This window comes from Chiloscyllium punctatum, chromosome 41 (genome assembly GCF_047496795.1).
Source record: "Chiloscyllium punctatum isolate Juve2018m chromosome 41, sChiPun1.3, whole genome shotgun sequence".
In the NCBI taxonomy this organism is placed as follows: Eukaryota; Metazoa; Chordata; class Chondrichthyes; order Orectolobiformes; family Hemiscylliidae; genus Chiloscyllium; species Chiloscyllium punctatum.
The window spans coordinates 10,565,609-10,591,361 of NC_092779.1; the positions used below are offsets into that span (position 1 = coordinate 10,565,609).

General features: G+C 41.1%; 1 protein-coding gene across 1 annotated transcript in view; it reads left to right on the top strand.

Moving 5' to 3' along the window:
• The first annotated feature begins 12,400 nt into the window (after positions 1-12,400).
• The window catches only part of atp2c1 (ATPase secretory pathway Ca2+ transporting 1), a 132,150-nt gene continuing 118,797 nt past the window's right edge, over positions 12,401-25,753 (top strand). The window contains exon 1 of the mRNA XM_072560356.1: positions 12,401-12,566. Coding sequence (XP_072416457.1) covers positions 12,549-12,566 — 18 coding nt within the window. The 5' untranslated portion in view covers positions 12,401-12,548. The remainder of the gene's footprint in view (positions 12,567-25,753) is intronic.

The window sequence follows — 25,753 nt, forward strand, 5'->3', positions numbered from 1 at the left end:
ACCCGCTCCAGGGCCAGTGCATCTTTTCTGAGATATGGGGCCAAAGATTGCTCAAAATACTCTAAATATGGGCTGACCAGAGTCTTATAAAGCCTCAGTAGTACATCCCTGCTTTTATAAGGTAAAAACAATGACTGCAGATGCTGGAAACCAGATTCTGGATTAGTGGTGCTGGAAGAGCACAGCAGATCAAGCAGCATCCAAGTAGCTTCGAAATTGACGTTTCGGGCAAAAGCCCTTCATCAGGAATAAAAGCAGTGAGCCTGAAGCGTGGAAAAATAAGCTAGAGAAGGGTGGGGGTGGGGAGAAAGTAGCATAGAGTACAATGGGTGAGTGGGGGAGGGGATGAAGGTGATAGGTCAGGGAGGAGAGGGTGGAGTGGATAGGTGGAAAAGAAGATAGGCAGGTAGGACAAGTCTGGACAAGTCATGGGGACAGTTACTGAGCTGGAAGTTTAGAACTAGGGTGAGGTGGGGGAAGGGGAAATGAGGAAACTGTTGAAGTCCACATTGATGCCTTGGGGTTGAAGTGTTCCGAGGCAGAAGATGAGGCGTTCTTCCTCCAGGTGTCTGGTGGTGAGGGAGCGGCGGTGAAGGAGGCCCAGGACCTCCATGTCCTCGGCAGAGTGAGAGGGGGAGTTGAAATGTTGGGCCACGGGGTGGTGTGGTTGTTTGGTGCGGGTGTCCCGGAGATGTTCCCTAAAGCGCTCTGCTAGGAGGCGTCCAGTCTCCCCAATGTAGAGGAGACCGCATCAGGAGCAACGGATACAATAAATGATATTAGTGGATGTGCAAGTAAAACTTTGATGGATGTGGAAGGCTCCTTTAGGGCCTTGGATAGAGGTGAGGGAGGAGGTGTGGGCACAGGTTTTACAGTTCCTGCGGTGGCAGGGGAAAGTGCCAGGATTGGAGGGTGGGTTGTTTGGGGGCGTGGACCTGACCAGGTAGTCGCGGAGGGAACGGTCTTTGTGGAAGGCGGAAAGGGGTGGGGAGGGAAATATATCCCTGGTAGTGGGGTCTGTTTGGAGGTGATGGAAATGTCGGCGGATGATTTGGTTTATGCGAAGGTTGGTAGGGTGGAAGGTGAGCACCAGGGGCATTCTGTCCTTGTTACGGTTGGAGGGGTGGGGTCTGAGGGCGGAGGTGCGGGATGTAGACGAGATGCGTTGGAGGGCATCTTTAACCATGTGGGAAGGGAAATTGCGGTCTCTAAAGAAGGAGGCCATCTGGTGTGTTCTGTGGTGGAACTGATCCTCCTGGGAGCAGATACGGCGTAGGCGGAGGAATTGGGAATACGGGATGGCATTTTTGCAAGAGGTAGGGTGGGAAGAGGTGTAATCCAGGTAGCTGTGGGAGTCGGTGGGTTTGTAAAAAATGTCAGTGTCAAGTTGGTCGTCATTAATGGAGATGGAGAGGTCCAGGAAGGGGAGGGAGGTGTCAGAGATGGTCCAGGTAAATTTAAGGTCAGGGTGGAATGTGTTGGTGAAGTTGATGAATTGCTCAACCTCCTCGCGGGAGCACGAGGTGGCGCCAATGCAGTCATCAATGTAACGAAGGAAGAGGTGGGGAGTGGTGCCGGTGTAATTACGGAAGATCAACTGCTCTATGTAGCCAACAAAGAGACAGGCATAGTTGGGGCCCATACGTGTGCCCATGGCTACTCCTTTGGTCTGGAGAAAGTGGGAGGATTCAAAGGAGAAATTGTTAAGGGTGAGGACCAGTTCGGCCAAACGAATGAGAGTGTCGGTGGAAGGGTACTGTTGGGGACGTCTGGAGAGGAAAAATCGGAGGGCTTGGAGGCCCTGGTCATGGTGGATGGAGGTGTAGAGGGATTGGATATCCATGGTTAAGATGAGGCGTTGGGGGCCAGGGAAACGGAAGTCTTGGAGGAGGTGGAGGGCGTGGGTGGTGTCTCGAAAGTATCTGGGGAGTTCCTGGACTGGGGGGGGGTAGGACAGTGTCGAGGTAGGTAGAGATGAGTTCAGTGGGGCAGGAGCATGCTGAGACAATGGGTCGGCCAGGGTGGTCAGGCTTGTGGATCTTGGGAAGGAGGTAGAACCGGGCAGTGCGGGGTTCCCAGACTATGAGGTTGGAAGCTGTGGCTGGGAGATCTCCTGAGGTGATCCTCCTTGACTTATCACCTTCATCCCCTCCCCCACTCACCCATTGTACTCTATGCTACTTTCTCCCCACCCCACCCTCTTCTAGCTTATCTCTCCACGCTTCAGGCTCACTGCCTTTATTCCTGATTAAGGGCTTTTGCCCGAAACATCGATTTCGAAGCTACTTGGATGCTGCCTGAACTGCTGTGCTCTTCCAGCACCACTCATCCAGAATCCCTGCTTTTATATTCTAGTCCTCTCGAGATGAATGACAACATTGTATTTGCCTTCCTAACCACTGACTCAATCAGCAAGTTTACCTTAATAGAAACTTGGACTAGGAGTCCCAAGTCCCTTTGCACTACAGATTTCTGAATTTTTGCCCCATTTAGAAAATAATCCATGCCTCTATTCTTCCTACCAAAGTGCATGACCTCACACTTCCTCATGTATTACATCTGCCACTTCTTTCCCCACTCTAGCCTAAATCTTTCTGCCTCCCTGCCTCCTCAATACTACCTGCCCCTCTACCTATTTTTGTATCATCTGCAAACATAGCCAGAATGCCCTCAGTTCCTTCATCCAGATCATTAATGCATAAAGTGAAAAATCGTGGTCCCAACACCAACCCTTGTGGAACAGCACTAGTCACTAGCTTCCATCCTGAAAAGGACCCTTCATGGCAAATACATTCTGAGCTGGGACTGGAATCCAGATCTTCTGGGCCAGATATAAGGACACTACCATTACACCACAAGACCCTTGAGGGCATTTCTTCTATGTACATGAGATAATTTTAGTCTCCATATAATTGCGTCACATTAACAGCTGCACACTCCTGAAAATACACTTTAGGGAGTGCCTCCTGTAAACAGCAATTCCTTTGTGAAAGCTGCTCCCAAATGCTTTGGAACAACAGAAATATAAAAGACATCTGTGCAAGCAAAAGAAAAAATACATAGACATTTTCTGAATACATGGTGCATTTGTTCTGACAAAGGGTTTATGATCAAAGCATTGGCTTGTATTTTCTGTTCGCGAATGGGATTGCTGTATATTTATAGCAAGTAGACAGACCTGAATCAAAGAAAAACCGAACAATATTTTTCAAGTAGTTCAGCAAACAAATTAAACAGATTTGAAATTTAATCCCTGGATTAAATTAATTAATAAAGTGCGAGTTTGAATTCTAAAATGGTATTTGTTCAAGAAACAGGTTTGTAGCCCAAAACTGAATTATCAATATATCTTGCATATTAGGGGAAAAAAATATAATTTACAGGAAAATCGGAACATTAGTAATCAATGTTGAATTGCCCAGTTTCTCTCATCCTCAGCACTATAAGGGGTTACACAATGTCCCAAAAAAATCAGCAAATGATCTGCCAGTGAGTTGTCAAAGCTCAAATATCTCTTCTCTCCAGTAATATGGTAATCTAGATAGGTTTGTTTGTCTCGTGGGACGTAGGAGTGCTGCAAGGTTGATGCTCGCTTCTGCATCAGAGCACAGTCTGAGCTGAAGCTGTGGCTCACAGATGGGCTTGGTGATGTGGTCTTAGCCCCTTCAAATCCAACTTCAGATTCAAACTATTACGAATCTGGGTTCCCCAACCTAGTTGCTATCCTGCTGAAAGTGGGGAAGGGAAGGATCACATTTAAATGAACTATCTTGACATAAAAACAAAAAGTACTGGAGAAACATGAAGTAGGTCTTCTTTAAGTTCTTGTGCTTGAAACATTAGCTCCGTTTTTCTCTCACCTGATGCTGCCAATCCTGATAAGTTTTACAAGCATTTTCTGTTTTTATTTCAGATTCTAGCAACCAAGTATTTTGCTTTTTTTGAATATCTTGGTGACAGTCATTGCCTAATCCTAACCTTGATACGTAAACAATAATCATGCAGTTAAAAGGTAATTAAAGAATGCTGGGTGTTTATGATGATTTGTCTCAGAACAAATGCAGAGGGTTGGAAATTGGACTGAAAACTACCTCCTCACTTTTCCCACCTGGACTATCATCTGAAAATTACCATAGATAGCAGTATATACATCAATTTTCAAAGTCTCAAAGAACTCTTCCTAAAGCAGGGTTCAAGTTATACATTGAGGATAAAAATGTGAACTGCTGGTGTTGGCATGTGAGATTGTCATTTTGAAATGTTACAACAAATTACACTGCAAATTCAAAGTAAATCAAACTTAAATGAATTCTACAAACATGAGAGTTTAACAAGCAAGAAGGATTGGGACCTTAAGCAGTAGTGAGATGAGACAGAAAGTTGAGGCTTATATAGAAGTTAACAAGAACAAGTTAAATAGATAAGGCAAACAACAGCAGCAGGGAGCGAGGAAAGACTGATATATTAAACTGCATTTATTTCATGCAAGAATCTTGACAGGTAAGACAGATGAACTCAGGGTATGGATGTGAACATGAGACTGGGATACCATTAGTTTCTATAGAAACATGTCTGATGGAGGGACAGGACTGGCAACTCACTGTTCTGGGATACAGATGCTATAGGAAGGATAGAAGGGGAGGCAAGAGAGGAGGGGGAGTGGTGTTTTTGATTAGGTAAAGTACCATGGCAATACTTAGGATATTCCTGAGTGATTGTCCAGTGAAGCTATGTATGATGAATTAAGGAATAAAAAGTGGGCAATAACATTATTAGGATTGCACTATAGGATCTCAATAGTCAGCAGGAAATTGAGGAGCAAATGAGGGAGATCGCAGATTGCTGTAAGAATATTAGGGTTGTAATAGTGGGGGATTTTAACTTCCCAAATATACACTGGGTCTGCTATAGTGTTAAGAGCTTGGATGGGGAGGAACTTTTTTCATGTGTTGAAGAAAACTCAATCGATATGTAGATGGCCTTTCGAGAGATCAGCCTCCTCTCTGGAAATAAAGCAGGGCAAGTGACTGAGGTGTTCGTGGGCAAGAACTGTGGAACCATAATTTTATTAGTGTTAAAATAGTTATGGAAAAGGATAGGCCTGGTCCACAAATTCAAGTTCTAAACTGGGGAAAGGCCAATTTTGATGGTATCTCACAGTAGCTTTCAAAGGTTTAATGGGAAAAGCTGTTCGCAGATAAAGGGATGTCCGTCAAGTGGTAGGTTTTCAAAAGTGAGATAACGAGTGTTCAGGGTCAGCGTGTTCCTGTTAGTGTAAAGGTCATGGTTGGCAGGAGGAGAGAACACTGGATGACTAGAGATATTGAGGTTCTGATCAAGAAAAAGAGGGAGGCATATATCAGGTATTAGCAGCTAGGATCAAGTGAAACTCCCAAGGAAGTTTAGGGGATATAGAAGAATACCTAAGAGGGAAATCAGGATGGCAAAAAGGGGACATGAGATAGCCTCGACAGATAGATGAAAGGAAAATCCAAAAGAGATTTGACAAGTATACTAAGGGCAAAAGATCCAAGATGGTGGTCAGAGCTCATCCACTTTCTTTTGCCTTTTGTGTTCTTTTTGTTCCTTCTTTTTGGTGATGTCATGAACCCCCAGCCTCAGCATGGACCACATGGCAATCCCTTGGTTTGGCGGCTTCTCAGGTAACCATGGCAGTCTCTCAGTGGCCCAATGTGGTGGTGTTCTGATCCAGCGTGACAGTCTCTTGGCTGCTCAGCACTGGGGTCTCTCAGTCCAGTATGGAGTCCCAGCCTGAGATGATTCCATAGCAGATGAATAGATGATTCTCTCAGCCTTGAAGTGAAGTCCTATACTGACTGCAGTCAAGGCCCAGTGAAGACTAAAAGGTAGGTGCCAGAAGATTCAAGATGGTAGCAGTCTGAGAAGTCTGCTATGTTGGGCTCTGTGCCATACCCTAGGCAAGGTGGGCTTCTACGCGTACCCCCCACCCCGCCTCATTAAGAAAAGATTGTCAGTGTGAAACAAGCAGTACACTTAGAACCTTTTTAATTTGGATTTGGAGGCTTTGGAGCCAAGATGAAGGCAAACAAGAGAAAGGGAGGAAAAGGAGCACAGCAGGCTGGGCATTCTCCTACTGTGTCAGGTACATCCGCAGCCACTGCTTCGATCCCTTTGGAGGTGCCGCTGAGCTCCATCTACTCTCGGAGTTCGCAAAACTCCTTGAAAAAATTGAAACGGCGCTGGAACCGATTTCTGTCATGCTGGTAAAGCATGAGCAAGAGATTTGGTTATTAGATTGCTGTATGGAAGCAGTTGAACAAAGGACTGCAGTGTCGGAGACCGCAATGGAGAACTCCGAGGGGCGGATCCGAACCTTGGAAGGCTAGCCTTGGGCGTTGCTGGATCAGGTAGATGACCTCAAAAATCAAGGTCAGAGAAAAAACTTACGTGTTGTGGGTCTTCTGGAGTGCAAGGTAGGCAAACATCTGACCAATTTCCTGGAGAAGTGGCTCCTAGAGTTCCTCAGGCTGGATATCAGGTTAGGCTGGGTGAGCATGGAGTGGGCCCACCGGATTGCGATGCGCAGGTCCGGGTCAGATCCTAGTGTGACTCCAGCACTACAAAGACAAGCAGTTTATAATAGAAACATCCAGAAGACTGGGAAGAGATCTGGTATATAAAGTTCAAACACAATGTTTTTTTCAAGACTTCCAATGCTGTAATTAAGAAGAGGAAGACTTTGATGATGTCAAGAGAAAATTGAGAGACTTAAATATTCAATATTCTAGAAGGTACCCAGCAGTACCATGTTTTAATTACGGGGGATCTGTCCAAAACCTTTACTCGATAGAAAAAGCAAAATAATTTGTGAACTTGCTGAAATAATAGACTTGGACCGAGGGGGACGGAGCAAGAGGAAGAGTTATTTGCAGACAATGGCATAATCTTTTAAAAATCTTTTCTTTCTTTGTTCTTTTCCCTTTCATGGTTTGTGACCTAAGAAGTTTGGTATTGCTTTGGTGTAAAATCTGGTTTATTTCATATTATATCCATTTGGCAGTTATCTATTATTTTACCGTTCTATTTTTCTGGGTGAGGGGTGGTTATTTGTTTGGTGTAAAGATGTGTGGGGTTGAGGTGTGAAGGGGGAGGGGAGGGTGTCCATTGTTAACTTGTATGAGTGTAAATAACATGTTTTTTTCCATTGCCGGGATTTGGGGTGTGGCCTTAACTGGAAGATGGCAAGACGGCTGTAAGGTTGGGAATGAATGTCCCCTATGGGGGGGGTCTCTGGAGATTTGTGGTTTTGTTTAAGTTAGGAGTAGTGGTTAGATTTTTAGTTTTAGTAGCTTTTGTAGGAATAGTTTTCAAATTTGATAAATTGGGTGTTTTTTTCCACTCACCTCACATTGAAAGGGCTTCTTCCTGTTAGTGGATCGCAGGCTGTAGTGTGCAGTCATGGCTAGTGATCTGAATACGTGGTGCACCTGGAATATAAAGGGGAGCCACTCCCCCATTAAAAGGAAAAAGGTGCTCTCAAATCTTAAGAAGGAAAGAGTTGACATTGCTCTATTACAAGAGACACATTTAACCAATAGGGAACATCTGAAGTTACAATAGGGAGGGCTATGATAGGGTATTCTTCTCCTCCTTCAACTCCAAAAGCAGAGGAGTGGCCATATTGGTACAAAGAAACCTTCCATTTCAGGTGATAGATCAAATTAATGTTGAGAATGGACGGTTCGTCATTCTCAAGGCTCTGCTACATGGAGAAGAATATAGTGTCTTGAACAATTTCTGTCCTCCGGCGCATCCTGTCAAATTTTTAGTTGACACAGTCTCTAAATTAATGGCTGTTGAGGTGTGCAGTATTGATTAGGGCCTTTATATAGCCGTGAGGGCTGTGCATGGTAGTCTGGGTATCCCGTGGGAGGAAGCCTAGTGAATATGGGTATAATAATTGTTGGTCCTGTTGACAGGTGCTTTGGTGGAGGTGCGGCGAGTGGAGTAGAGTAGAGTAATGTAGTATAGTGTAATTTAATTTTATTGGATTGTAATTTAATTTAATACTATTTTATTTAATGAGGTTATTTTAACTTGGGTTAAATTCAGAAAGAAACTACTGTATTTGAAGATTAGTAGGTTGTTTATTCTTAACATCACTTTAATATAATAATGCAGTATTATTTCTACTTTCCTGCATTTTTTGTACTTTTATAGCTTTTGGTTTTCTTTGTTTGTAAAAAAAAGTAATTTTTTTTTCAATAAATATACATACTAAACAAAAAGGTAGACGCTGGCATGGACTGAGTTGGAAGGACTGTTATTAGAGTCATAGAGATGTACAGCATGGAAACAGACCCTTTGGTCCAACCCGTTCATGCCGACCAGATATCCCAACCCAATCTAGTCTCACCTGCCAGCACCTAGGCCATATCCCTCCAAACCCTTCCTATTCATATACCCATCCAAATGCCTTTTAAATGTTGCAATTGTACCAACCTCCACCACTTCCTCTGCCAGCTCATTCCATACACATACTAGCCTCTGCGTGAAAATGTTGCCCCTTAGGTCCCTTTTATATCTTTCCCCTCTCATTCTAAACCTATGCCCTCTAGTTCTGGACTCTCCGACCCGAGGGAAAAGACTTTGCCTATTTATCCTATCCATGCCCCTCATAATTTTGTAAACCTCTATAAGTTCACCCCTCAGCCTCCGATGCTCCAGGGAAAACAGTCCCAGCCTGTTCAGCCTCTTCCATAGCTCAAATCCTCCAAAGCTGGCAACATCCTTGTAAATCTTTTCTGAACCCTTTCAAGTTTCACAACATCTTTCCAATAGGAAGGAGACCAGAATTGCACGCAATATTCCAACAGTGGCCTAACCAATGTCCTGTCTGAACTTTTTATTTCTTTATTTTCCTAATTGTTTTTCCATAAGAATTTGCACTAAAGAATCTGTACCTAGGTACCTTTGTACCTAAAATGGCACCGTTAAGTGGCACTTGTAAATCTTTCATTGTGTTCACTTGAGTACTTGTGACAATAAAGCTAATTCTAATTCTAAAGAGTAACTCAAGACAGTAGGGCCCCTTAAAGATCAACGGGCCCTTATATGTGCGGAACCACAGGAGATAGATGAGATCCTAAACAAATATTTTGCATCAGTAGTTACCATGGAGAAAGACATGGAAGCTAGGGAACCCGAGTTGAAGCCCAGCACAGCTCGTCAGCTTTTCTTTTTGTCTCTTTCTCTATTTTAAAAGGACTGTAATGCAGAACTTTGAACTTTATTTCTTTACGTTTCTAACTTATACCTAAGATTTTGTGTCTAGGCACTTCTGAAAATGACGACATTGTATACTTTTCACTTTACTCATGTACGAGTACATGTGACAGTAAAACTTAATTCTAAAAGAGTCCAAATTACAGAAGAGGAGGCGCATAATGGTGGATAAATCCCTGGGACCTCATCGAATGTATCCCAGGACATTATGGGAAGCTAGGGAAGAAATCATAGGGCCTCTGGGGGGATGCTTTCCAGATGACGTGCTAGAAAACTGGAGGGTGAAGAGAGGTTGTAAGATGTAACCTGGGAATTATAGACCAGTGAGCTTAATGTCAGTGGTGGGTAAGTTGTTGGAGAGGATTCTGAGAGACCAGATCGAATTGCATTTGGAAAGGCAAGGACTGATAAGGAATAGTCAGCATGGCTTTGTGCATGGGAGATTGTGTCTCACAAATTTGAGTCTCACAGATTTGATTTGAATTTTTTGAAAAGGTGACCAAGAAGATAGATGAAGGCACAGCAATTGAAGATTTCAACCCAGACATTAGCAAGGTTGACTGATTAGTAAGGTTCGATCACATGGCATCCAGAGAGAGCTAGCCAGCTGGATGCAAACTAACATGCTAGTAGGAGGGTGGTGATAGGGGATTGTTGTTCAGCCTGGAGACCTGTGACCAGTGATGTGCACCACTGTTATTGGGTCCACTGTTATTGATCATTTATATAAACAATTTGGGTAAGAATACAGGAGGCATAATTACTCAATTTGCAACTAACGTCAACATTGGTAGTAAAGTGGACAGTGAAGAAGGTGAACTAAGAGTACAACAGGATCTTGATTGACTGGGCCAGTGGGCCGAGGTACTACAGATGTAGTTTAATTCAGATAAATGTGAGGTCATGCACATTGGTAAGACAAAGCAGGGAAGCACTTAAAGTTAAAGATCAGGTCCTAGAGAGTGTTGTTGAACAGAGAGACCTAGGGGTGCAGGTTCACAGTTCCTTGAAAGTGGCAGCACGGGTAGACACGATAGTGAAGAAGGCATTTGGCACACTTGCCTTCATTGATCAGAGTACTGAGTAGAGGAATTGGGGCATCATGTTATGGAAGTACAAGACGTTGGTATACATTTGGAGTACTGTGTACAATTCTGTTCACCTGACTATAGGAAGGATGTTACTCAACCAGAAAGGGTACAAAAAGATTGACAAAGATGTTACCAAGACGAGAGGGTTTGAGTTGTATGGGTAAGCTAGATAGGTTGGGACCTTCTTTCCTCTGGTGCGTAGCCAAGGTCTTTTCCCAAGGATAGGTGAGTCCAAAACTAGAGGCATAGTCATACAGCACAGAAACAAACCCTTCAGTCTAACTCATTTATGCTGACCAGGTATTCAAACAAAACTACTCACTTGCCCTTGGAAAAAAAAATTGGCTATTCACCTTATGATTTTATCAACCTCTCTAAGCTCATCCTTTAGTCTCCAATGGCTCCAGAAAAAAGTGCCAGCCTATGCTTATAATCAAACGTTCCAGTCCCGGCAACATTTTTGCAAATGTTTTGGCACCCTTTCTAATAACGTCCTTCCTATTAGGTTTAAGGGAAACTTTTCACAGAGGGTGAGGTGTATATGGAATGAGCTATGAGAGGAAGTGGTAGAGACAGATACAATCACAATATTTAAAAGACAATCAGATCGGTACATGGATAGGTGAAGTTCAGAGGGAAATTGGCCAAACACAGGCAAATGGGACTAGTTAAATTTGGGAAACCTGGTTGGCATGGACGAATGGGGCCAAAGGGTCCATTTCTTTAGTGTATGATTCTATCCTTTTAATCATGATTGTTTTAAAAAAAAACATCAAATTGATTGTTTTCAAAATTAGATGGAATAACCTCGATCAAATTGGGAGTTTAAATTGTTGAGCAAACATTTTGTTCAAGCTTTTCATCTTTCACTCATTAGGACATTTTACAAGAATACAAACTCAAGAGAAATCAAACATTTGTATGTACAAGAGGATAGTGCTGATTGCTTGGCAAGGAGACTCTGATTGGTAGAAGCATTACCAAGAGAATGCATCCATTACTGTTAAATGTCATGCTTCGTTTCAATTTTAAACAGACAGGTTTTTAAAAAATTAAACAAAGCGAGGCTGTTAACTGTCAATCATTCATCATAGATGCATTCCCCATAATATCATCTCTCTACCAAAGTCCACTTCCCAACCAAGCAGCACACTCCTCTCGTATACTTCTAGGCAGGTCTAGCAGCACCAGTGAAGAGAAATCAGAACAGTACTGAAGAAGGATCACTGGACCCAAAACATTAACTCTGATTTCTCTCCACAGATGCCGCCAGATCTGCTAAGATTTTCCAGCAACCCCGTTTGTGTTTCAGATTTCCAGCATCTGCAGTCCTTTCCGGTTTTTTCTTTCCTTCTCAATTTTTTTTTGCCCTTGAGTTGGTTTTCTTGTGAATGGTCCTGATAGATGCAAGACAAAAAAAAATTCCAGAAAAATATTCAACAAGCATAAGTGGATAGCAAAAAACATCAACACACAAAAGGATGGTTTGGTTAGCCCTTTGGCTCTGTGAAATCAGATAATGAACATTTGTTATTTGTCCCACTCTGATTTGCACTCACATCCAGACCCTCACTGAGTATACTCCCATCAAATAGTTACCCTCTCTGCCCTCAAACAAAACGTAACCGTAAAACAAAGCTTACACTTTCAATTTCTTCAGCTGGTCAGTATAATCACCTGCTTTTGCTGTTCAAGACATATTCAGGGGTGAAAATGCAATTTAAAGTGTTTTTTTAAGAGCGAACTCTCCATACAAACGTTTAGATGAGGAATATAACATTAAAGCTAATTGTCATTTCCACAGAGTACCAGGCAAAATAAAGAAAACTATAATTATTCCTAATGAGGTCTGGAGGGATAAAGTTCTCCTTCGGTTTTAAACCGTTTTCAAACCAAAATAGCTGTTGGAAACGCGCATGCGCACTGAAGCCTTAGCGCACCCTCCACGTCCCTTCACCCCGGCGTATGTACGCTGGACTTCGGCAAGCGCGCGTGCGCGCAGTGGCGGGTTCGGGAGGGGCCCGGCGCGCGCCGGGCCTTGGGAGCGCGCGTGCGGGTTCCGGAAGTGGCATGCGGGCCGGCGGCCACTTCCTGTCCGTTGGCCGTTCCGAATGTTGGTGTGTCGCGAGCCGGCCAGCGACCGTTTGAAAGCGGCGGAGTTAATGGGAGCGCGAGGCGTGGCCGGCAACTATGCTGCGGTCTGGTAATGTAAGTCAGTCCCTGTGTAAATCCGGTAGATCTGATTATGTCAGCCCCATCGCCAGTCGTTATGCTGTGTGTTATCAGGTACCTGAGTTGTTCTTGCACAAGCTCGATGGGCAGGTTGAGTGGAATCTGTCTAGAATTCTGGTCTATTGTAATACAAGTCTGCAATATTGGAAGACTTGATTATGATAATCTCCGAAATTAAGGCAAATGTTCAGGTCACGTTCTAGCGTGATATATGCTTCTTTAACTCATACTGATTAAAACACGTTGAAATGTATCTGGTAACGAAAGGTTGAACAAAATGCACGTAATAAATCTGCTTTATAAGCCACATTAAAAATGCATTAGGATACATCTGGTACTGTAGGTCACACTACAAAGTGCATTTGGAAATATCTGCTAATGTAAGGCTGTACAAAATGCATTGCAGTATATCTGGTATTGTAAGTCACATTACAAAATGCATTAAGATATATCTGGTACCGTAAGTTAATTACAAAATGCATTTGCATATATCTGGTAGTATAAGTTACATCAGCAAATGCGTTTGTATACATCTGGTATCGTAAATCGAATTACAAAATGCATTTGCGTATATGTGATACTATATCTCACTATTAAAAAAACTATAATGTGGGTAAATAGCTGACATATTTGACAAATACGACACTATAAAATTGCATAATATAGGGAAAGTTTTTTGATTGATAATATTTGACAATGTGAACTAAACTATGATATGCCTGGAAAATTATGGATAGGAATTTTGGTAATGTAACTTGAAGCATACAATGGCATTTCATAAAGTAATAGAAACTGCAAATTACATATGATGTAGGTGAATCTGTGCAGATTATACTATGTCTAATAAAACATTATATATAGTTTAGGTGAATCTTTAGATGATGTAGCGACAAGTAATGCACTTGAATGAAGCTGAAAGTGAAATGTCTTTTTTTAAAAACTATCCAACATTCCTTCCCTCTTATTTTTTGAATGCTTTATTTTCTCAAGTTTTCAATTCCACATTTGGTAATTATTTGGATTTATAGATTTTAAAATTTAATTGTTTATATTCATGTTTTTAAATTTGTTAAAACAGAAATCTTTATTAAGAAATTAGGGTAACTGCTTTTTTGTTTCTTTTACTTGAATTTTCTGTTCCACTTATCACAACCATTGTACTGTTTACTGACGTCCACATTTATCATGTTAAACATTTGTCATTTTGCATCGGAAAATGTGTTAAACTATAAAGCAAGGTAATGTGAACTGCTTGCATCTTGGACGTTGAGTTCAGGAAATTTGGAGAAACCAATAACCTGTCATAATAATTTTGATGCAGATTCAGTAAATATTTTAATGAATGCATTACTCTGTCATTCATGACTGAATAGTTTCATTTTTGTGACTTACTTGGTAATTTGTTTTGATAATAGACCAAATGCATATGGAAATGGTGCATTGTGATGTTTTAGCTGCCATGATCAGAATGCTTTTATTCTGTTAACCTTTATTGAAAGGCGCTTAACAGTTGTCCTGTTATGTGAGAAATGTTGAGTCTGGGGAATATGAGTTATAATTTGTGCTTGAAGGAAAACATGCCAGTTTCTTCAGGTACCTCATTTAGAACAAATTATTTTAGAACTCTTAGGTTAGGATATATGATGGAGAGCAGTGAAATTCCCGCATTCTTCCATTGTTAAATGCTCCGAATGTAGAAAATAATCTGATATGTTTCTTGTCTGCTATTTTCTTTTCATATTTCTGTGCAATTATAAAGATTGAACATTGCAGGAAGAATGAATGTTCCTCTGACTAAGGCAGACTGGAACTTTTAAAAAAAAAAGTTTGAAGATGAGTAACCTACTTGGATTTGACAATATTGCAGTGAATGAGCAGTTATACGGTGTTTGGTGCTTCAGGGAGAAATTTACATTTGGAAGTATGCAGTCTCACTCCTGGGTATCAGTTAATTTAATAGACTAGTGCTCACTTACACACTGAACCTAGTTTGAATTCAAACATCACATCTACCATCAATGCATGTGTGTTATTCACATTTATTTATATTGATCTTCATCTTTTTTAAGGCCTTTGTCACCTTTAAACTTGAGTCTTCAAGTATTCTTCTTACTTAGACGCTTCAATCCACACAATTCCATTGCCCAGATCTTATTACACATATGGTCCCACTCATATCTCATCTCAGTGTCTATGCTAATCCTTTTGAAGCCACAGTGTTCCCACCTGTTCAACCACCTCCAGCCCTCTTCTTATTTGTGTTAACTGTAGTAAACCTGTTGTTTGTCGAATTCTCTTATCAAGCTTTTACACAAATGGGAAAAGATTAAGCAAGTAAAAGTTTTTTTAACTCTTCCTTTTTGGTCACCATTTTCACTAATTCACATACTATCACTGCTTGGGTTTACCCTTAAATATGAACTGTCTTAGGATGTTCAGATCACTTAGAACTACTACATAAGTTTGAGTTGGTAGTTAAATTTAAACTTATTCAGTTTTTTAAGATGCTTTTAAAGTATATAGACTGTATAGTTATAAATAAATAAATTGTTTTGAAGGTGATTTGCAAGGAGCAAGCCGAAGTGGGACTTTAGTGCAGGAACCTACAAAGATCTTACAAACCACACAATTTCTGGCACAGTGTTAAATACATGTCCTGGTCCAATAGATAGGCTTTTAGTTTTTTTTTGTCTTATGAAAGTAATTTCATGTAAAATTTCCGCTTTCTGATTTTAATCATTGTAATTTTCTATTGAGTAGTATCAGCAAAAGACTGGAACTGCAGAATGTGAGCTACGTCATACTTAAGCTGCATATAATGGACTTGTTTGTAAACAAATCTTAAGATACAGTTGCCTTTCATATTCATTCTTGGAGTCTCGGCATTACTGGCAAGTTACCCATGGGTTACCCTCAGAAGCTGATGGTAGGCTGTTTTCTTGGATTGCTGTGTGGCAGCTTTGCAAACCTGCTTGTCTTGCTAGTTTCCTTCCATTGTCAGTGAGGAGTCAACCGTATTGATAAGATTTGTGAATAATGTGGGTGTTTACAGCAATCCAATGGGCAATTCTACTTGTTGTCCTCTTTCTCCTCCTACACCGCCCCTCCCCCACCCCCACCCCCGGTCCAATTCATCCATGCCAACTAGAGATTCCAACCCAATCTAGTTCCACCTGCCAGCATCTGGCTGATATCCCTCCATAACCTTCCTAATAATATACCCATCCATGTGCCTTTTAAATGTTGTAACTGTACTACCACTTCTTTTGGCAGCTCATTCCATACACGTACCACCACCTCTGTGAAAATGTTGCCCCTTAGGTCTCTTTTATATCTTTCCCCTCTCACCCTAAACCTATGCCCTCTAGTTCTGGGCTCCCCCACCCCAGGGAAAAAGAACTTGGCTATTCACCCTATTCATGTCCCTCATGAGTTTATGAACCTCTATAAGGTCACCCCTCAACCTCCGACACTCCAGCGAAAACAGCCTCAGCCTCTCCCACTAGCTCAAATTCTCCAACCCTGGCAACATCCTTATAAATCTTTTCTGAACCCTTTCAAGTTTCACAACATCTTTCCGAAAGGAAGGAGACTAGAATTGCACGCAGTATTCCAACAGTGGCCTAACCAATATCCTGTACAGCTGCAATGTGACCTCCCAACTCCTGTACTCAAAGCTTTGACCAAAAAAGGAAAGCATACCAAACGCCGCCTTCACTATCCTATCTACCTGCGACTCCACTTTCAAGGAGTTATGAACCTTGCACTCCAAGGTCTGTTTGTTCAGCAACATTCCACAGGACCTTACGATTAAGTGTATGAGTCCTGCTAAGATTTGCTTTCCCAAAATGCAGAACCTCGCATTTATCTGAATTAAACTCCATCTACTACTTCTCAGCCCATTGGCCCATCTGATCAAGATCCTGTTGTATTCTGTGGTAACCTTCTTCACTGTCCACTACACCTCCAATTTTGGTCTCATCTGCAAATTTACTAACTATACCTCTTATGTTCTCATCAAAATCATTTATGTAAATGACAAAAAGTAGTGGACCCAGTGCTGATCCTTGTGGCACTCCATGGTCACAGGCCTCTAGTCTGAAACAACCCTCCACCACCCCCCCTCTGTTCTTCTACCTTTGAGCCAGTTCTGTCTCCAAATGGCTGGTTCTCCCTGTATTTTGAGATCTAACCTTGCTAACTTGTCTCCCATGGGAACCTTGTCAACCACCTTACTGAAGTTCAGATAGGTCACATCTACTGCTCTGCCCTCATCAATCGTCTTTGTTACTACTTCAAAAAATTCAATCAAGATTGTGAGATGTGATTTCCCACGCACAAAGCCATGTTGACTATCCTTAATCAGTCCTTGCCTTTCCAAATACATGTCCACCCTGTCCGTCAGGATTCCCTCAAACAACTTGCCCACCACCATGTCCAGCTCACTGGTCTATAGTTCCCTGGCTTGTCCTTACCACCTTTCTTAAACAGTGGCACCGTGTTAGCCAATCTCCACTCTTCCGGCACCTTACCTGTAACTATTAATACAAATATCTCAGCAAGGGGCCCAGCACTGACTCCCCTAGCTTTCATAGAGTTCTCTGGTACACCAGATCAGGTCCTGGGGTTTATCCACCTTTGTGTTTCGAGACATCCAGCAATTGCTTCTCTGTAATATGGACATTTTTCAAGATCTCGCCATCTAAGACATTCTATATCTTCCATGTCCTTTTCTGATGCAAACACTGATGCAAAATACTCATTTAGTATCTACCCATCTCCTGTGGCTCCACACAAAAGCCACCTTGCTGATCTTTGAGGGGCCCTATTCTCTCTGTAGTTACCCTTTTGTCCTTAATGTATTTGTGAAAACCCTTTGGATTCTCCTTAACTCTATTTGCCAAAGCTATCTTATGTCCCCTTTGTGCCCTCTTTATTTTCCTCTTAAGTGTACTCCTACTGCCTTTATACTCTAAGGATCTATCTTTGTACCTGACATATGTTTCTTTCTCTCAACCAAACCCTCGATTTCTTTAGTCATCCAGCATTCCCTACACCTACCAGCCTTTCCTTTCATCCTAATGGGAATATACTGTGTCTGGACTCTCGTTATCACATTTCTGAAGGCTTCTCATTTTCCAGCCATCCCTTTACCTGTGAACATCTGCTCCCAATCAGCTTTTAAACGTTCTTGCCTAATACTGTCAAAATTAGCTTTCCTCCAATTTAGAACTTCCATTTTTTAGATCTGGTCTATCCTTTTCCATCTCTATTTTAAAATGAATAGAATTATAGTCGCTGGCCCCAAAGTGCTCCCCCACTGACAACTCAGTCACCTGCACTGCCTCATTTGCCAAGAATAGATCAAGTTTTGCATTCGGTACATCTGCATATTTATGTATTTGGTACATCCGCATATTTAATTAGAAAATTTTCTTGTACATGTTTAACAAATTACTCTCCATCTAAACCCTTAACACTATGGCAGCTTTTACAAATGTGAGGTGATGCACTCAGGCAAGTCTAATTCTAGAGTGAATTATACAATAAATGGAAGAGCCTTAGGAAAGGTTGATGGGCAGAGATATCTGGGAGTGCAGGTCCATTGTACCCTGAAGGTTGCTGCACAAGTGGATAGAGTGGTCAAGAAGCCTTATTGTATGCTTGTCTTCATTGGACAGGGTATTGAGTATAAGAGCTGGCAAGTCATGTTAACATCGTACAAAACATTGGGTCGGCTGCATTGAGAATACTGTGCACAGTTCTGGTCGCCACATTACCAAAAGGATATGGACTCTTTGGAGAGGGTGCAGACAAGGTTTACGAGGATGTTGCCTGGTATGGAAGGTGCTAGCTATGAAGAGAGGTTGACTAGGTTAGGTTTATTTTCACTAGAAAAAAGGAGATTGAGGGCGGACCTGATTTGAGGTTTACAAAATCATGAAGGGTATAGACAGGGTGGATAGAGACAAGGTTTTTCCCAGGGTGAAGGATTCAGTAACAAGAGGTCACGCTTTCAAGGTGAGAGGTGGAAAATTTAAGGGGGATACATGCGGCAATTACTTCACACAGAGGGTGGTGGGCATTTGGAACGCGTTGCCAGCAGAGGTGATAGAGGCAGGCACAGTAGATTCATTTAACATGTATCTGGACAAATGCATGAGTAGGTGGGGAGCGGAGGGATCCAAATGCTTAGGAATTGACCGACAGGTTTAGACAGTACATTTGGATCGGCTCAGGTTTGGAGGGCTGAAGGGCCTGTTCCTGGGCTGTAAATTTCCTTTGTTCTTTATTCTCTTTATTCTGGGCCATGGAGGGAGAGAGAGAACGATAGCCCATGTGCACAGAGACATGAGTTCACAGTCTTCACTGGAACAGCAGTTTCTCAATGAACTATATAGTCAGTTTACAGGAAGGAGCATCTAGATAAGGCAACATGCATATTAATTAGGTGACTGTTACAATCAATGAGTATCAATAGCAAACACCAAACCCTTTACTGTTAGACAATGATTGTTCTTAACCTTGTTAACTGCCTTCACATAATGAATACTTTTCACCTTGTTAACTGACGTTACATACTGAAAGTTACCTTATCTTGTTAACTGGCTCTACACAAAGCTACCTTAGCTTGTTAAATAGCTCTATACTCTTTTCCACCTTATTAACCCATTATACTTGCCTCCACCACCCCATTGTTAACTGTAAGTTCTTATCTGATCTGAGTTATGCTCAGCTGAGCCTCTTGTTTAACAAAGCTCGGAACTTAAATCTTTCCCTTCCTGCTTTCACCCTATACATATTTTCTTACTGAAAGCATTTTTTTTATTTCAAATTGTTCGTTTGCTGTGCTTTGATTTTAACTCTTGAATATTTTGGTTAATGGTTCAGACCGTTAATCCAAATTATTGGATTAGTATTCCATAGCTCTTATTTATGTAGATATTTATGTATTGAGAATGAAGCAGCCAGAAGTGACAGAGACCCATTGAAGGAGACAAATTAACTGACCATGCTTGAATAGGTTAAAATCAAGTGAAAAGAAGATGGTGTCTTGGATGTGGACCAGAGAGTGAGGGACCTAAGGATGGAATTGTTCATTGTATCATATACAATGAAGGGGCAGGTTTACCTTTGACTAAGCACAGTCAAACAAGATAGCATTGTACCATAAACGAGATTTACCTTGGTTCTTTGATCTGGGCAGAAACCAGACTGGAGTAATTTGGGCAGGGAGGATTGACTTTAGAGTTGAGTAGCAATGCCACTAGTGATAAGTGAAGCTGAAACTTTAAAATGAGAACTTTTGCAAAAACCATTGTAGCTAGATACGTCTGAAGGGAGAAAAAGACCTTTGTCTTTTCGTGTTTAACCTGTTTTTGTCAACATTTCAGAACTATTACTTTTATTAGGTGAGAAGCCTTTTTATTACAGCTGCAAATATGGAGTCCTCTGGATATTATAAGCATGTGACATGAAAATTAGTGATAAGGTGAATAGAGAGGTTACTTACACATTACATAGTGTGGAAACAGGCCCTTTGGCCCAACAAGTCCACACCGACCTGCCAAAGCGCAACCCACCCAGACCCATCCCCCTATATTTACCCCTTCATCTAACACTACAGGCAACTTAACCTGCACATTTTTGGATTGTGGGAGGAAACTGGAGCACCCGGAGGAAACCCATGCAGACATGGGGAGAATGTGCAAACTCCACACAGAGAGTTGCCTGAGGCGGGAATTGAACCCGGTCTCTAACGCTGTGAGGCAGCAGTGCTAACTACTGTGTCACCGTGCTGCCCACTGCCACCGTGCTGCCCAGAGAGGTGGAAGTATTAAGTTTTTTTCCCTGAGGTTCTTTACATACTTGATGCAACTGCAACACGCCAACTTTTGTGAACAATGAAAATTTTATTAAGCACAGTACAATAGAAACTTTGAAGAAATCCTGAACACTCACGGCCATGCTTGCAAGGCATGTCCAGGGAAGCGCTCTCTCTGAACAAAGGAAACAGTCCTTCCTTTACATAAAATCTTTACATCACAGTCAGTAATGCTCACAAGACAACCCTCAGTCAGTCCCTCATAGTCACATGCCACTCAAGACACACTACAGTGACCACAGCATCTCCAAAAACAATGTAATGCAAATCATCACATAATTGCCAGATCTGGTGTGAATTATACTTTTTTAAACTATTGGGGAGTAGTCAAATTCCAACTGCAATGCTCCTATTGATTTCGGAATAGGGGATGATCGTGTAAATAGATCTAAATGGCAAAGAAATAACCATGTAAATGGCTCTGAATAATAGGAGATGATAATTTCTCACAATCTATCTGGAAGTCAGAGGCATCCTACCCTAGCCTCTGGACATTCAATTTCCTGCAGGTCAGCAGAGCAAGTTAACTCTTTAATATCACATTCCCTTCTTTTATCATTCCATGATAACCGCTTAGATGGCATTACCACCTTCTTCATAAGAATCTTACTGCCAGTACTTAAGCTATTGACTCACAACACGCACTGATTATAACAACAAAAATTACTAGGCCACACAATAGATAGATTCTCCATGATCCTCCCATGTGGAAAAAAATGTTCATTGTAAAGTTCTTAAATTCTCCAGTGCTTAGTGACCACTCCACCCCCTCCAAGTTGAGTGGCAAAGAGCCAGTTATCCAATATCTCAATCAGTTAACTCCAACGTGAAAACAAAATTCAGTCTGTCCTTCTGCATCACTCCACGGAGAAATCTGAGTTCTTGGATAAGGGCAGTTAACTACTTAACATCAAAACAGCCAGTTTTGTTAGTTTGATCAGTGAACCTTCATATCCCTTAAACGATCGAAAGACAAGGTAAAGCTCACATGGTTTAATGTTTCTAGGAAGGCCACTAACAAAAAGCATACTGACCTCCTCTTCACTGTTGTTAGCTTCACTTTCATGCTCATGACTAGGAAGCTGATTGAATCTTTTGGATCAGATTGTGGAGGGACAGATGGTGATCCTAAGGCATGCTTTACCTGTGAGTGGAGAAACTCTAGAGATGATGTTAGCTGCTGAAAGTATCTTTGCAGTTCCTCTCTCTCATTCCTTCCTTGCCAAGGTGGGTATCAGTATGAAGGCAGGCACACATTTAACTACACTACATTGTGTCTGCCTATTTCAAGATACTCAGTTGTCTTGAAGTCTGTTCTTCTGTTCACTATTTATGACATTATCAAGTTTTATACAATCTATAAATTTCTATATTGTACTACCTAAAAATTCAATCAATTATAAACAACAATCAGTGGTCTTAAAATCAAACCTTGGGGGACCCCATTCAGATGATTCAAAAATTATTTTCTTTTAACAAATTAATACTTGGCTAATGTGAAAGCTGTCCGGAAAAGTATTTCAAAAATCTGGAACAGCAAGAAAACAACAAAATTGTTTTCTCTGCTTTAGTAATTTAAGGGGCAGTTTCAATTCAGATTTAAATCTCAAATATTTGAGTGAAACAAATGCAGACTATATTTTAATATGTTCTCCAAATGAAACTTTCCAAATAAAACAGTCAGAATTACAGTGGCAACTTTGGTAGAAATCTACATTCTTTGAATTTGCAATATGAAGGCGGCCAATGAAGTCTTAACAATAATTGAAAGAACTGAAACAGGTCAACTTCAAGTTCTAATATTCTCTAAAATCTTAAAGCATCAAAATTAAAATGCACTCTTTTTTTTGTGAACAACTCTGCATTTTAAAAAAATGTAAAGCTACTTTAATACTCTCATGGCTAAAGATGACCACTGTCCCAATTTTTTTCTTAAACAGGCATTGTAGAATTTCAAACAACTCAAGGGCTCAAGGCCCTCAGTCAGTTTGTTTTAAGATATACATGTTTGATAATTTTAAAAAGGACCTAATGCTGTATAATATTAATGTAAAAACAAAATCTGCCTTATGATATAGTCCACAAAACACGCTGAATTGAGATCCTAATTCCAGTAAGGCATTACTGTTACTTTGATATTTTCCGAACCAGTATTTCACAAACCAAGATATTTAAATATCAAACACTTTCAGTATGGCATAACTTATATTGAAACTTCCTTTTTTGACCCAAGTATTAGTGCAACCTTAATTTCAGCATTTTACATTTATTTTTCTCACATCCTCTCAATGAAATTTCACTTATAAAAAGAGAAAACCCTCGCAGTAGACCACATGGTGCCACAGTTACAAGCCACCCCCTCCACCAGAATAAAGACTTGCCGAGTCGCTTCCACAGCCTTGAAACTGAGACTCCCACAACAAAAACCTGGACAAATCTTCCCTGGCAGTCAAAGCATTTCAGTATCCGAGTGTACCGGCTCCACTTTCTCCCTCTTTTCCCAGTTACGCCATGTTGTCCTAAAAGTACTTCTAAGGGGAAGTGTGGGGGATAAAGGCGATAACTTTGAGAAGTACCAGATTTTGTTTACTTGTTTTTCTTTATTGAAGTTCCTGATTTCTAACTTTTTTTAATGCACCGGAGCCTCAAATCTCATGTCTGTAGTCTCCACACCCACTTCAGGGTCCTGACCTTTGACTTCCCGTCTTAACAACCGGTCTAAAGCAGGGTGATGGAATGAGGCACAGTAAATATCCTCCGTCTTTGTTTTAATCTTACACTCTATGTCCCAGAGGCTGAAACCTCATCACTAGGGGACTTTAACCCCCTTTTACCTACGGGACTTTAACCTCCAAATTCCCAGTAACTTATGATTCTGAAAGTGAACTCGTTGGCGTGCAAGTGCGTAAATTACCTCAGATTCCGGCACCACAGGGTCTTGGGGACAATGGTTTGATTGAGTGGTAGGTTAAGGAGTGAGATCAAGGTAAATCTTACCTGTGGGCCCATCCATCTCATGCAACCGGCACTCAGATGATCACTTACTTGGTAAAAATAACTGCAGATGCTGGAAACCAGATTCTGGATTAGTGGTGCTGGAAGAGCACAGCAGTTCAGGCAGCATCCAAGTAGCTTCGAAATCGATCACTTTCTTGGTCCATCTGGAAGCTCCGTGTATGTTGGAATCCCTCCGCTGCCACTAAATGTTATACACTCTTGATGCAATTGCAACATGCCAACTTCTGTGAACAACCAAAATTTTATTAAGCACGATACAATACAAACTTTGAAGAAACCTTGCACACTCTTTGCCGTGCTTGCGAGGTGTGTCCAAGGAAGATTTCTTTCTGAGCAAAGGACATAGTCCTTCCTTTATACAAAAGCTAGTGCTTCCAAATAAACTTGGTTGAGCTATAATTTGTTGTGTGATTCTTAAGCTTGTACACCCCAGTTCAACACCGGCACCTCCAAATCAAAGATTCTTCAGATTGCAAGACTGATGTATGCAGAGAGACTGGATTGGTTAGGACTATATTCACTGGAGTTTAGAAGAATGAGGGAATATTTAATCGAAACTTTAAAATTCTAACAGGACTAGAAAGGCTAAATGCAGGAAGGATGACTGGAAAGTCCAGAATTAGGGATCAAGTTTTAAGGATACAGGGAACTGAGATGAGAAATCTCTTCACCCAGAGAGTCATGAGCCTTTGGAATTTTCTGCCACAAAGAAGGCCAAAATAGTGAATGGTTCCAAGAAAAAGTTAGGGATGAAGAGAACAAAGGGTAAGGGAGAAAGCATGAAAGGGGTGCTGAATTGGATGATCAGCCATGTTCAGATTGAATGGCCTACCCCTCTCATTTTCAATGTTAGATGACAGTGATCCTGAAACTTGAACAACTTCACTTAAAAAGAAAATAATGAACAAAAGAAAGAGGAAAGGATTATTAAATATGTTTAATTTGATTTGTTTGAAAGGCAACCTATACTTTTAATGTAATCACAAGCAATAGTACAGCTATGTCTAATTTTAAAAAGGCAGACCTGACTGATCCCATTAACTTGAATCCGTGCTATGTGGATGTGTTTGTGGCAGAATCTGATAAGCTGCTTCAGTCTTTAACACGTGTTTACTGGTACTGGGATCTGCTGTAAATGGAGCAGCAAGCTTCGAGGGCAAACAGGTTATAAAATTTCCTAATTATGAACCAGGTAGATATTAAGTTGAATTTTTGCTGCATCAGTTACATTGTTGATGTGATCCCACATTCATGTCATGCAAATCTTTTAGCCAGTCTGACATTTGCTAACAAAATGAGTAATTAACATTAAGCGATTTTTAGTGCTTAGTGCTGAGCCATAGACTTTTTAGTAGCTTTGACCCTATAATATTTAGCACGAGAAGTGTCAATGGAACTGCAGCTAGACAGCAGTAACCTTTTTAATCTTTAAATGATTTAGGTCAGATCTACTTGCATTTTCCTTGCAGATAATTGCATGCCATCCAAACAAGAAGGATTTTAACCCCTCTGGACATCTCCACAGTGTTGTTTTCAGATTTTCTTTATGTTTCACTCTATTAGTGTTCTTGATGGCACAATTTGAAGTGAAGTTATATTTAAGCAAATTTATTTTACTAAAGTCATTCTGTGAAATGACTGCTCTAATGTGGTTTTCTGTAATCAGTGTAGCACTGTGAACATAATTATCTTTGGTTGTTTTCAGTATTTCAGTTTGACCTTGGAACTCTACAACCACTGAGGTCCAAAATTTGTGCAGGTAGAGTAGCAAGAAGAAAAATCTGGCATGCAATCCGTTCACAGATCAAATTAATTTAGAACCTCCTAAAAGTTTTACGGATGCTGAGAATCTACTGTATGCGTTGCTTAGCAATATTAAAGGTATGCACTGAAAGATTTAAAGTGGTGAAATAAAAACGGAAGTATGTTTTGTCATTCTTGCATAAAATGCAAATTTCAGAGCACCGCATTTAGTGATTTTGAACACCATGAAAGCTAGCTATCACTTTTTATCAGTCAGATCTATTTCCTGGAGCAGAGCCAGCAGTAAAAAAGGTTGTTTCACTTTTTCAACCAATGTATGCTCTGCAGTAAGGCATAAATGCAGTCCATCATAAAGTGACACTGAGGCTGTTTGGTTCTAAACAACACATTTTTGAAGACAGGTTCACTGTAGCTCTTTTTAAAAAAACAAGGAACTGGGGATGCTGACAATCAGAAACAAAAACAGAAATTGCTGGAAAAGTTCTGCAAGTCTGGC